Raw genomic sequence first — 14,940 nt, forward strand, 5'->3', positions numbered from 1 at the left:
CAAGTCAAAATATGGGCAGAAGACATGAACAGACACTTCTCCAAAGAAGACATACAAATGGCTAACAGACACATGAAAAAATGTTCATCATCATTAGCCATCAGGGAAATTCAAATCAAAACCACGTTGAGATACCACCTTACACCAGTTAGAATGGCAAAAATTGACAAGGCAAGAAACAACAAATGTTGGAGAGGTTGTGGAGAAAGGGGACCCCTCTTACACTGTTGGTGGGAATGCAAGTTGGTACAGCCACTTTGGAAAACAGTGTGGAGGTTCCTCAAAAAATTAAAAATAGAGCTACCCTATGACCCAGCAATTGCACTATTGGGTATTTACCCCAAAGACACAGATGTAGTGAAAAGAAGGGCCATATGCACCCCAATGCTCATAGCAACAATGTCCGCAATAGCCAAACTGTGGAAAGAGCCTAGATGTCCTTCAACAGATGTATGGATAAAGAAGATATGGTCCATATATACAGTGGAATATTACTTAGCCATCAGAAAGGATGAATACCCAACTTTTACATCAACATGGATGGGACTGGAGGAGATTATGCTAAGTGAAATAAGTCAAGCAGAGAAAGTCAATTATCCTATGGTTTCACTTATTTGTGGAACATAAGGAACAGCATGGAGGACATTAGGAGAAGGAAAGGAAAAATGGGGGGTGGGAATTGGAGGGAGAGATGAACCACGAGAGACTATGGACTCTGAGAAACAAACTAAGGGTTTTAGAGGAGAGATGGGTGGGGGGATAGATTAGCCTGGTCATGGGTATTAAGGAGGGCACGTACTGCATGGAGCACTGGGTGGTGTACGAAAACAGTAAATCGTGGATCACTGCAACAAAAACTGGTGATGTACTGTATGGTGACTAACATAACATAATAAAATAAAATTTAAAAAAATAATGGCAAAAATTTCCCAAATTCTGTCCAAACATCAACCTACCAAGAAGCTCAGCAAAGCCCCATTTAGGCAAATTCAAAGAAAAGAATATGATATATTATTCATATAATAAACTGCTGAAATCCAAAGCCAGACAAAGTTTATAGCAGCCACAGAAAAAAAGAACATTATGTACAAGAAAGCAATGATAATTACAGCTGACTTTCTAACCAGAAACAATGGGTGTCAGAAAATCACAGAACACCATCTTTAAACTGCTGAAAAAAAAAACCTGTCAGCCCCAAATTCCATATCCAATAAAAATAAATCCTTCAAAAAATATATTTCTGATACATTCAGGAGAGAAATATTGTAATCCCTAGAGCAATGATTTTAAAAATAATTCAAAGAGGCATAGCTAAAAGCTTATGGAAAGCTTTTACATAAGAAAATAAAAGGGAATATTTTTTAAATACTTGATTAATCCATAAGAAGACAGAAAAAGTTGACTAATGGAACTAAAAAGAAATGGAACAAATACAAAACAAATATCAAGAAGTAAACTTAAAACCTACCATATATATCAATAATTACAATTAAATACAAATAAACTCCAGTTGAAAGGAATAGATTTCTGGATTGGGAAGATCCAACTATATGCTGTTTGCACAAGTAACTCTTTAAAGACAGATAAATTTAAAGTATAAAATGTGATATAATAATGCAAATGTTAAGTATAAGAAAGCTGGTATGGCTTCAATAACATCAAAGTAGACTTCAAGGTAAGAGGGACATTTCATAATGAGAAAATGTCATTAATCAGTAAGACATAGAATCATAAATGTATATACATAATACTTTAAAATAGATGAAGCAAAACTCAAAAGAACTAAAAAGAAAATAGACCCAAACACAATGATAGTTGGAAGGCTTAACCTCAATTTCCCAGTAATTCACAGAACAAATGGGGAAAACAGTAAGGACACAGAAGATTTAAACCACACTATCAAGCAACTTATCACATTGACATTAATAAAACAAATGCAGAATACAAAATGTATGCAAGTGTCCATGTAGAGTTCACCTACATAAACGGACCATATGCATACATGTGTGCATATGTATGTCTATAGATTTAGCACACACATATTATATATATATATATCACCGACCAAGAGAAGCAAAGTTTGTAACAAAGATGGAAAGGCATTTTTAATGGTCTCCTAAAATGGCAGTAAAAATTCAATCACCTAAAAAGTTTTTTTAATCCAATGTAAATTAGGTCATTCCATAATTTATATATTCTGAAGACATTTTCTAGAAACTATAACTCACATGATACAGATACACAATGTCCCACAGAAATAACTAGCAAAATACACTTATTATCACAATGCATTAATAAGCCAAATCAATCGTCAAATCATACTATTGCTCAGCTTCAGCAGTAGACAAAATTCACAAAAGTTCTTCAGAATACTATTTATTTTTGGGGCGCCTGAGTGGCTCAGTCAGTTAAGCGTCTGCCTTCGGCTCAAGTCATGATCCCAGGGTCCTGGGATCGAGCCCCACATCGGGCTCCCTGCTCAGCGGGAAGCCTGCTTCTCCCTCTCCCATTCCCCCTGCTTGTGTTCCTGCTCTGTGTCTCTCTCTGTCAAATAAATAAATAAAATCTTTTAAAAAAAAAAAGAATACTATTTATTTTTTATATAATTTCTCATTAAAGTTAATTTTTTAGACAGACTTCAAATAAAGCAAAAAATAAAAAATAAAAATTTTAAATTTATAACCATGATGCCTTCTAACATGAAAATATTTTGAAATAAATTCTGTTCAGTATGGTTCATGTTTTTAAAGAATACAATTCAAAGTTTTTGTTTATAATCTCCAAATAGAACACAATAGAACACTGAAGTGTACATTTATTTTTACAAAAGCCCGATAAAAATATTACGCTAGGCTGAATGCCATGAGACCTGAGGCCCCACCAGCCCCTGGGAAACTATTAGCAGTGCACTCACAGCTGTGTTTTTCTTGGTCACTGACACATAAGCTCCTCTCGTCTCCAGTACTTTTCAACATTGCAGCAATGTGCTGTGCTCTACCCTCCCAAGCCCGAACTCCCCGCCTCCCTCAAAAACCTTTCTGATTTATTCCTTGTAATTCCCATTCAATGATATAAAAACTCCCAAACATCCCCATTCTCCCAAGCTACCTGGCCTTAAGCCTCCTCTTTTACCCCAATCCTGATTCTTCCCCAAGACACGGTTTTCCTTTCCCCAAATAGACTGCATTGTCTGCTATACTTCAGATAGCTCACAGGTCGGGTGAAGAAGTTAGTATAGTCTTCACTCCTTCATACTCTTCAGAATTGTATTCCTCTAGCCACACTCAATTGATATTTACTCACTTTGGCTCCATTAATTTAACAATCTCTGGTATCAGTGGCTCAGTGTTCCTCTCCATCCTCATCCCAAGCAATAGAACTATATGAATAAGTTCACAGATTTTTTATTTTCTCATCTTCTAGGACTTCCTCCACTGCACTTGCCACCCAGTCCTTAGAGCCACATCGACATCCCACAAACTACTTTGTCTTTGAAGTCACTAATCTCATTCTCAACATTAACCATCAAACACATTTCTCCAGTCAATTTTCAACATCTTCACCTGGATGTTTCCTAGGTACCTCAAACTCTACAAGTGAAAAACTGAAATAATAGTTTCCCCCACACAGTGTATTATCCTCTACTGCTCCAGTGAGTGGCACCACCATCCACCAAGTTGCTCCAAAGAGAAACCTGGTATATTCTCTTTACATCTCATTCTCACTCACACACATATCTAATTAATTACAAAACTCCTTCAGTCGACATTTCAAAACATGTCTTAAATTACTCACATCTCCCTCCCTCCCTGCTTCCTTCTCCCTCTCCTGTTACAATTCTAGCCCAAGTCACTATCATTTCTCACTTCATATACAACTATATCTGCTTTCTAATTGCTCTCCCCGCTTCCACTCTTGCCCCCTTCAATCCATTCAGTCATAGTAAGGTGTATCTAATGTATCACTCCTCTGTTTAGACAATTTCAGTGGCTTTACATAACAGGACTGAAGACAAAATCATTATAGACTTTATCTAACATGCCACATGATGGGAGTTCTGCTCCCTCTCCAGATCTTCTCACACTTACCAAGTTATTTCCTGTCTCAGGGCATTCATGCATGTTCTCTTGACCTGAAACAAATTCCTCTCAGTCTTGGTCTAATTTTTACTCCTACTTTCACCAACCGAGAAAAATCTTTCCTGAACTACCCATACACATTTATTTCCCTCATTATGATCTCTCATAGCTCCTTTCATTTTCATTGCACCCATCACTATTTATAATTACAAATTTATTTTATATATATATAGTTTTTCAAACCCTACTAGCTGAGCTCTATAAAACAGAGACTAAACCTAGTTTGATCAGGAGTACATTTTCATGCATGGAACAGCATCTGTCACATAGGAAGCAGTTAAAAATATTTATTTAATAGACACAATTTTTTAATTGGCATTTCTTTAATTCTAGCAGATTTGTATTTTTTTCATCTACTATATGAAAATATATATATATTTTTTCACTGGCCATCTGTATGTATTCATATGTGAACTTTCTATTCATATCCTTTGCCCAACTTTCTCAATCAGAAAATTCACAAGTTTTGCTTTAATAATATAAACATAAATATTAATAGTAACAATAACAATTACAACACCTACTTAAAAAATCTTCAACAGCTTTTATTTTTTTTTTTTAAGGTTTTATTTATTTGACAGAGAGAAAGACAGCCAGAGAGGGAACACAAGCAGGGGGAGTGGGAGAGGGAGAAGCAGGCTTCCCGCGGAGCAGGGAGCCTGATGTGGGGCTCGATCCCAGGACTCTGGGATCATGACCTGAGCCGAAGGCAGACGCTTAACGACTGAGCCACCCAGGCGCCCCTCCTCACCAGCTTTTAATGGAAATTACATTAAATATAAACTTGGAGGAACTCAAACCTTTATAGTATTTAGTCAATCCATGCAGGAATATCATAGGTTGTTTCCATTTGCCAAAGAACTCATATATTTATAATATTTATCCCACCAATCCAGAAATATTATATTTGTTTTCATTTACCAAAGTCATCTTTTTTTGTCCTTTGCAAAGCTGTATTGTATTCTCCATAGAGATCAGACACATTCCTGTTTAGTTCAAAGTATTTTATATATTCCTATATTCTTCTCCTTTTATATTTTTCTATGAGGTATTTGCTATAGGAAAACTATAAATTTTTTATGTTTATAATGTAAATATCCATTCTGTTAATCCTTATACCTTGTTTCCTTTTCACCTTAATAAATTGGTTAGAACTCTCAGAATGAAGTTATTTAATATAGAGGGGAGACTTACTTGTTTCTAACTTTAATGGGTATACCTACAGTATTTCCTAAGATAGTATTATACTGTTTTTTATATTTTATTAGGAATTAAAAAAATAAATTATAGTAAAAATAAAATACCTATTCTCTATCTTTCAAGATAACCATATATTCTCTTTTTATCTACCTATTGATGTGATGGATTATATTAATTTTTTTTTATTTATTCATAATTTCCTTCCTAAAATATGCCCTACTTGGTTATAGTATACTGTTATTTGACTACACAGATGCACTCAAATTTCTCAACATTTTCTCTTTTAGTTTATGGCTTTTGTGTCTTGCCTCAAAAGGTACTGCCTGTCCCAAGATTTTAAAACCTAAAAACTTCTACAAATGGCATAGTAAACAACGTAAAAAAATATATCATATTGTCAGTCTAGGAAGATGTATTTATGACAGATATAATAACAAAGGATTATAATCTCTAATACACAATGCAAGAAGAAAAATAAAACTGAGAAAAAAGAAGACTACAAACAGGAAATTCACAGAATATACACATGTTCATAGATACTCATGTATATTATTAATCTGAAGAAAAATTAAGAAGATAAATCACATACAGTGTTAGTCGGGATGTGGTAAATATTCACTCTTACATACTGTTGAAGGGACTGTAAATAGACACAACTTTTGGGAGGTTAATTTTTGCACATTTAACCAAAAATTTCACCCTGGACATCCAATAAGTCATAAATTCCACTCTTAAGAAATTCTCCTACAGAATGAATATGTTCACTACAGCACTGTTAATGAATAGAACAATATTGGAACCAATCTAAATATCCACAATTGAGGATTTAATAAATTAAGGTATCTCTGAACAGAATACTATGCAGTTATTTGGGGTTTTTGAAAGATTTTATTTGTTTATTTGTTTATCTATTTACTGAGAGAGAAAGAGAGAAAGAGCATGATAGTGGGGTGGGGGAAGCAGACGGAGAGGGAGAGAGAGAATCTCCCACTGAGTGAGGAGCCTGATGCGAGGCTCAGTCTCACAACCCTGAGATCATGACCCTGAGACCATGTCCAAAATCAAGAGTCAGACACTTAACCAACTGAACCGCACAGGCACCTCATACTATGCAGCTATTTGAAAAGAAATATCCAAATGTAATGATGTAGAAATATATCCATGATGAAGTAAGTGGGAAAAAAAAGCAAAGTGCATAATAGATTTTTTACATGTAAAATTGTAAATATAAATAAGACTTGGAAGACTTGCAACACACTGCAAAAAGTGGTTATCACTGGAAGATGAGCCTGGATAGGGCATAGAATTAAATTTTCAATTTTTTTGTTTATATGCTTTTTAGAAAAGATAGTAGGGATATGGATTACTTTTTTGCTTTCTCCTTGGTTTTCTGTTTCACATTTTTAAAAATTAAATAATTGATATCTTTAATTTGTTAGCTTTCATGTAAGATTTACATATATCTATTCCTTTTTTTAAAAAAATTTTTTGAGTATAGTTGACTTACAATAATGTTACATTAGTTTCAGGTGTATAACAGTGATTCACCATCTCTAAGCTCACCACAAGTGTAGCTACCATCTATCACCATACAACGCTATTATAATACCACTGAATATATTCCCTATGCTATGCCTTTTATTCCCATGATTTATTCATTCCATAACAGGAACCATGTACCTCCCACTTCCTTTCACCCATTTTGCCCATCCCCCTACTCCCCTGCCCTTCTGGCGACCATCACTTTGTTCTCTGTATTTATAGGTCTGATTTTCCTTTTTGTTTATTCATTTGTTTTGTTTTTTCAGATTCTACATATGAGTGAGACCATATGGTATTTATCTTTTCTCCATCTGTCTATATGTCTGTTCTTAAGCAAGACCATTCTGTAGGGTTTGTGCATGTAGGGTGTGTGTGCATGTGTGTGTGTTATCTTTGTCCTATTTTGAGTATCAAAGTTATACTATCCTAAAAAAACATATTGATAGTTTTCCATTTTCTGTGCTACAGAAGTTTGAATACAATAGTAATCATTTGATTTTCATGAGGCTTCTTAGAATTTAAATGCAAAGTCATCTCTATGGTGTATCTTTTTTTTTTTTTTTAAAGATTTTATTTATTTATTTGACAGAGAGAGACACAGCGAGAGAGGGAACACAAGCAGGGGGAGTGGGAGAGGGAGAAGCAGGCCTCCCGCCGAGCAGGGAGCCCGATGCGGGGCTTGATCCCAGGACCCTGGGATCACGACCTGAGCCGAAGGCAGACGCTTAACGACTGAGCCACCCAGGCGCCCCTCTATGGTGCATCTTTTGCAAGGGTCATTCTTGGACCACTTTTTCTACTTTTTCTATAGGTTCTTATTCTGATATTCACATTCACTTCTGTAAATAAATTCAGCTTTCATATCTGTATACTTATTTTTCATAGAGAAGTTTCACTTACTCTACTATTCATGTCTTCGATTTGCTTTGCTCGCTGAATTCTCCTCATTTCTAGGACCTGCTCTCTTTTCTTTTGCAACCATGCTTTAAATACCATGTCATTCTCTTTTTTCTTTTCTTTCTCTTCTTCTATTTTTTGTTGTTCTTCCTAGTGGAAAGAATATCAAAAGACATTCATGAAAGGTGAAAAAGATTGTATATGAGTTATCAGAATAAAGAGATATATTCTGAGATCTGAAATCAGCATTCTCTGCTTCTAAAACTTTCCACCTAAAACTTGGGCTTCTCTTAAAAAATAGAGACTCTAATTTGCTTAGGAATAAAATGAAGATGTATCAGATAAACTGTAGGGATAAATTCTACAACTACATAGGTGTACAATACATGCATGCTGTTCAGGAATTCCTTGAATCTCTCCTTTACTTCCTAATTTACTTTTGGAATTAAACCCCTTAAGTTGCAGCTATGCAAGAGTGAAAAAAAAAGCCACCACGCTCTAGAAGCACCATTTGCTTCCATAAATGTTTGAAACATTTTTGTGTTATTGTTAAATTTGTTAATTGTGATAAATGACATTGTGGTTATGAAAGAAAATGCTATAATCATTTAGAAATATATATTAAACTGTACAAGTGAGCAATGATGTGCTGCCTAGGACTCACTTTAAAAATACATCAGTCAAGAACCAGAGGAGATGAAGCATATATGCCAAAATCTCAATGACTTTCAAATCTGGATGATGGGGACATAGGGATTAACTGAACCTTTATATGTGTTTGATTTTTTTTATTATAATGTTTAAAAATATTTTTCAACTAGTGTATATTCACAAAATAACATTTTTTGCTATCAGAAAAATATTTATACAGCTAACTATAGAACAAAATGAATTTTTATATGAATTATTCAACTAATGTTATAAAAGGGAGTTTCTTGAAGAGAGGTACTTAAATCAGTTGTATAGAGCTATAAAATAGTTACTAGGAGCAAAGCAGCATGTCATAGTGGAAATCGTACTAAGTTAAAAGTGAGGATATCTGAGTGACAATCATACTGCCATCACACTATGTCAATTTGGGCAAACCACCTAACTCAGTATTCTCATCTACAAAATGGAGTGATATTAATGAGCTCTTAAGTCTCTTCCAATACCAAAATTTTATCACTTAAATGAATGGAATTATATAATCCAACTTTCTTCAAATGATGGAATTCAGAGTTCTTTCCTTACATTTTTGACAACATATCAAGTCTTTCTAATTCCTTCTAATTGAACAAAATGTAAGAAGGAATGGAAAAATTCTGTCCAATTAACAGCACAGGATGTCTTTTAAAATACCTATATACTGTAAAAGTATATATAATTTTGTGACAGAATCCTGGTGATAATCTCCTTTTAAAAATTTATACACATATGTGAATAAAAAATGAGGATTTCTATAAAAATACCAATATACTATTTTCTAAGCCCTAAAAAAGCTTATATAAAATGTGAATTTGTCAAAGGTTAAATTTTACATTTATTTGTAAGTTTCTTTTTATAAAAAGGAACTTGGACACTGTGAAAAGTGAAATAAAATTGATTCACTTATGTCATGGTATTTTAAAATGGAGCCAGTGGCCGTTAGGATGTGGGCCTTATTGCAAGTCCTCACTGGTTGTAATCACGAAATTTTGAACTGAGCCAAACTACCAATATAACAAGGATTCTACTAGTACCTGCAACCTGCTACAATAACAAACTGTTTCTTAGTGACAGCCTTAGCAACCAATTATGTGTAGCCAAGATTAGTTTTCTGCTGTCAACACCAAACAGAATTCTTTGTAAATAAAGCATACAAGCATCCCTTTTTGCCTTTAAAAACTCTTGACTTTTTGTCCCCTAGTGGACACAATTTGAGTTACTGTGTGCCCCCAAATGCACCAAATCTCCCCAAATGGCATTTCTGAGAACTCAAATAAATGCTCTTGTTTTATTTCAGTTCTGCCTCTTTTCTCAGTTGACAATACCTTGTATAAATATAGACAGCATGGTATGATGATTATCTTTCTGAGGAACATTAAACATATTACACAGAAGATATCAGCCAAAGTACAGATAATGCAAAGAACAATGAAATGATGCCTTAGAATAGATATAGCAGCCCAACCCAGCAAATATTTGGTTGGGCATAAACAAGGAAAGCCTTCCCCTGAAACCAACTAAAAAACATTTAAAAGCCTTAGCATTTACACACAGTCTTGAGCAAGTATATAAATAAAAACCATGCCTTGAACAAGTACACAAGCAAAGGCAAATTTATTTCTGAGGATCCTGATATGAGAAAAGTGTATCCCAGCACCAAAAGTAAGGAACACCCAGAAAAGAGGATCAAAATAAAAACAAAACTATTTATGAGTCACAGCAGTTAAAGATTACTTAGTTCATTAGTGAAAAGACAATGAAATTATATAAAGGCTCTTATTTAACATTTATAGAAATATACAAATACACTTATACATGTATATGGGTTTATAGCAACATTATATAGTTCAGTCATTCTCAAATATTATTTTGAATTGTCACAAAGTTCTGCATTAGCAGATCCCTTTAAGTATTGTTATATACCTAAACCAAGTAACCTGAATCTGCCTGTTACAGTTCAGATAGTAGTGATCAAGTAAGCTAAACTTTCAGTGTGCATTTTCTCAGATTCCTGAGTGTTCTATAGGTTACATACTCCTACTAACTTTTTCACCTTTTTCTGGTAATATGGATTCCTTATTTAAATGCCAAAAATTTCCCTGATAATCCCTACAGATTCCTATACCATTTCTCAATAGATGCCAAGAACACAGATTTTGACTCCAACTTTGCTATAAACAGGTTGAGTGATTTTGGTAAAATTAATTAAACTTGTAAACTATAGTTGCCTTATCTGTAAAAGGATCTTTAAGGATTCTTCTAATTGTAAAATTCTATTTACCTGTGATTCTACTAAGGTTTGGCATTTACAGTCATTTTGTGGTCCAACTTAATACCATTTGGGTATCCAGTAAAAAAAGAGAATTGGGGCACTGATTTAAGTAATTTAGAGAAAATTCACCAGCATATTTAGTACCTGGAATTTTCATTAATAAAATAGAATTTTATTTAAGGGCTATGAAAAAAGATTCAAAATGAAGTAAGATTGCTAAGAAAATCACTCAAGAGTTAAAAGCACACTGAGGAAGTAGGACCAATGCAGGTCTCTTCCTGTTCAATTCTCAGAACAAAAGGAACTTTTGACTCTTGACAATTGCATCCCAAACTCCCTCCTTCTACTTTGGACTGAAATAGAGATAATATAACTATCTATTAGCTAAATAGCCAATTGTGTATTAGATAGTCAATGTAAACTATCTTTCAGAACAAGTTTTTGTGGTTTTTGTCTTTATAAGCCTGCACTCCCTGCTGACAAGTCAAAACACTTTTCATTTTGGTTGACTCTGTTTCCCAGGTTGCAATCCCTAAGACTCCAAATAAATGCTCTGTTTGTTTCACAGCCTCTTCTTGATCAACATTACTTGGCATAGTTGGTAGGATCCAAAGTGCCTAAACTCTGTCTCTAGTGCTGCCACAGATTTGAGTAAGGTACCAAAAGTCCATTGCAGTCTGACATAGCCTTGGTAGCTTCAAGTCACAATCATAAATCCTCTTGGTCCTGAACCTCCACCTTGGTCAAGGTTCAGGCCTTTATTTGGGTATCCTCTGTTGCTGGCTTCTGTCCTCACGCATTTTTTTTTTTTTTAAGATTTTATTTATCTATTTGACAGAGAGATAGAGAGAGAGTACAAGTAGGCAGAGAGGCAGGCAGAGCTCGGAGAGGAAGAAGCAGGCTCTCCACCGAGCAGGGAGCCCGATGTGGGGCTCGATCCCAGGACTCCGGGATCATGACCTGAGCTGAAGACAGCCGCTTAACCAACTAAGCCACCCAGGCGCCCCTGTCCTCACGCATTTTTGAGGGGAGAATTCTATCTTCACTCATTTTGAATGGAATATTTGGGTTTCAGGTTCTTGGTAAGTACTCAATTCTGGGAAATAATTCTGCTAAGGAGCTTCTAATAACCAGTCCCCTACTGTAACTCCCGCAGTATTTATGTTAAGGAATATAGCCCTTCTTGCTGTGAATTTTTGCCCCATTGGATCAAATTACCCAAGATGATTTAAAGCTTCTTTGGCCAAAATGCGCACTTTGGATATCCTAAAATTAGTTTACCTGCATGCACAACTGGAAAAGAGTTATAAAGACAATCAAATGGGATGTCTATTTCAGTTGGTACCTGGGAGCTTTTGAACATATTCAGGATTCTAAAAATCTCCTCTTTACAAAATACCATTTCTAAATTAACTGAAGCAAACAAACAATTTTCAAAAGACCCATCCTCTTTGCCTCATCTGTTCCCTTCCTCTTCCTTCTTTGTCTCTGGGCATGCAACAGCCGTCCTGCACCAAGGTCCTGCCTTTGGAGACATCTTCCTCTTTCCCTCTGCACCATCTTCACTTCCTCTGTACCCTCGTCCATTTCCTCATTCCAATATTCTTGCCAGAATTCTGGGGAGAGCTCTAAAAGGATCTTCACAGCACACAAATAAAAATCCTTAGTAAAAGACTCTGGTCATCTTAGCAGTTAACCTTAACTTAGTCCATCTGCCGGAACACAATTTGGATCCAGCTATTCTTTTGAGTTTTGTACCTGAATCATGGCATGAATTTTAAAATGACACTATAAGGTTTCTGTCTATATCTAGCTATATGTTACAGTGATATGATATTTTCTCTCTGATGGCATTGCCAAAGTTAATTTATAAAAGAGCTCTATTTAATTGGCTTAAAGACAATGAAGTGCTTACAAATATTAAGTATTCCAAAAATTCCCAGAAATACAAAAACACTAACCCAAGTGTTTTTCAAGTTCACATGATCTGAGATAGCCTTTGATAAATAAATGCTAGTTTAGTAGAGAACAAACTGATGGTTACCAGAGAGGAGGTGGATGGGGGGATGGGTTAAATAGGTGATAGGGATTAAGGAATGAACTTGTGATGAGCACTGGATATTGTATGAAAGTGTTAAATCAATATATTGTACACCTGAAACTAATATTATACTATAGGTTAACTAACTGGAATTTGAATAAAAACCTTAGTAAGGGTGCCTGGGTGGTACAGTCAGTTAAGCATTGGGCTCTTGGTTTCGGCTCAGGTCGTGATCTCGGGGACTGGGATGGAGCCCCAGAGTGGGCTCTGTGCTCAGCGTAGGGTCTGCTTGAGGATTCTCTCTACCTCTCCCTCTGCCCCTCCCCCTATTCTCTCTCTCTCTAATAAATAAATCTTAAAAAAAAAAAAAAAAACTTTAGTAAAAAGGGGAACCTGGGTGGCTCAGTCGGTTGAGTGTCCAACCCTTGAATTTGGCTCAGGTCATGATCTCAAGGTCATGAGATCAAGTCCCAGAGCATGGAGCCTGCTTAAGATTCTCTTTCCCTCTCCCTCTGCCCCTCCCCCTGCTCATGCATGTATGCACTCTCTCTCTCCCTCTCAAAACAAAACAAAACCTTGAGTAAAAAAACAAAAAATAAAATGCTAGTTTAAGTTTGCTAGCTTAATAAAAACAGGAATGTCTTCAGAGTTATCAGCATTAGACATAATGGAGATATACAACTTTTTCTACCTGAGTTTACTTAATCATAACATCTCAGGCTATCTCTTTCAAAACCTGTCAATAAAAGAAACAATTTAAGATGATGATTAGCTGTTTAATGTTCTAATCCAAGTATAATTGCTAAAAGCAAGCAATTTAAATAAATTTAAATGAGATCAAACTTTATGCTCAGTTAAACTAGATAACAGATGTTCACTGCCCATCTAGATCATTTCCAAATAATATAACATACTGAGATATTGATTGCTAAACCTAAGTTTATTTAGTTTTGGCTTTTAAATTTTTTACAGAGAGACCAAAAATATATAATACTTAGGTCTATTTAATAAACAAATTTATGCCAAAAAATAAAATTACTATTAAGGTAATATACTTCTAGAAATTATGAAATGATGAAACATATTTATAATTTTCCAGTCCACAATTGTTTATTTCTTAGGTTTTACTAGGAATTAAGAATTCTAAGGGTTAAAAATTCTAATTAGTATTTGTGAAAATAAAACTATTAAATTCAACGAGGAAGAAAAAGACTGTATATGAAAAGCAGGCAAGGAAAGTAGGGCGTGTGTTTTTGGTAAAAGAAGGTATGGGAAATGGAAATGCATTTTGTTGAGGGTAATGAAAGTGATTTTGTCCTAAAGCTGGTTATTTCAGAAAGAGAAAGAATAACAAGACAAACTAAAATAGACACAGAGGTTTATAGGAAAGGTTTATAGGAAAGAAATCTTGGAAAAGGAATTTTATGTGTAATCAAGCTGGCCAAGATTAAAATGAATTTATTTAAAGTTCTGTTTCAATATCAAAAGTACACTAGTTCAAAATTTTGGTTTTCTCTGTTAAAAGGACAAAATTTTCTCAAATTGTTGGCCTTTTCTTCATAACAGATTGTACACAAAGTTTCTTTACTTCTAATGTAATCTGCTTAGGAAACAGATTCTGTTTTGTCTTTATCACATCTTTGATTACTTGGGAAAGTTGAATCTTCTCTAAGAAGAACAGCTAAGGCTTTTGTAGCTATGTGTAATCTTCTGTATTTGTCCCTGAAGATTCTTTTGGTTAAATGGATAACTAAGTATTGTTTTATAATTTTCTGTGATCCTATTGGGTTAAGTGTCCAAACCTTTTGGTATTTTTTACAAATTCCCCACAATCAACTTCTAAATGAGGTCTTTTTGATCTGGAAATACCATAGGACCTATTAGGCTTATTTGATATGTTAAATCACATGGGAAGCATTGTCAAATAATAAATAATACTATACTTTCTTCCTATAACATCTGTATAGGTATACATTGTTCCAAATATTGTGTGAAATCCCTAGAAATCTGGGTATTTCCTGATACAATGTTATCAGTCACCATTTTAAAACGTATGTCACAAAAATAAGCAACTCCCATTGCAAACTCCACTACCATACTCATCACACTCAGCATCTGTCTTCCAGTATATTAACCTTTTATGAAACCCTCTTGCTGTCTCC

General features: G+C 34.8%; 1 protein-coding gene across 8 annotated transcripts in view; it reads right to left on the minus strand.

Moving 5' to 3' along the window:
* The window catches only part of CCDC181 (coiled-coil domain containing 181), a 42,256-nt gene that overhangs the window by 13,717 nt on the left and 13,599 nt on the right, over positions 1-14,940 (minus strand). For 7 of the 8 annotated variants that reach the window (XM_006739757.3, XM_081824553.1, XM_081824551.1 and 4 more), the window contains one exon: positions 7,782-7,928. The exons of the other annotated variant lie outside the window; for it this stretch is intronic. In XM_006739757.3, the coding sequence (XP_006739820.1) occupies positions 7,782-7,928 (147 nt within the window). The remainder of the gene's footprint in view (positions 1-7,781; positions 7,929-14,940) is intronic. 8 annotated transcript variants of the gene reach the window in all.

This window comes from Leptonychotes weddellii, chromosome 6 (assembly GCF_054177405.1).
Source record: "Leptonychotes weddellii isolate Sample4059 chromosome 6, ASM5417740v2, whole genome shotgun sequence".
NCBI classification, from domain to species: Eukaryota; Metazoa; Chordata; class Mammalia; order Carnivora; family Phocidae; genus Leptonychotes; species Leptonychotes weddellii.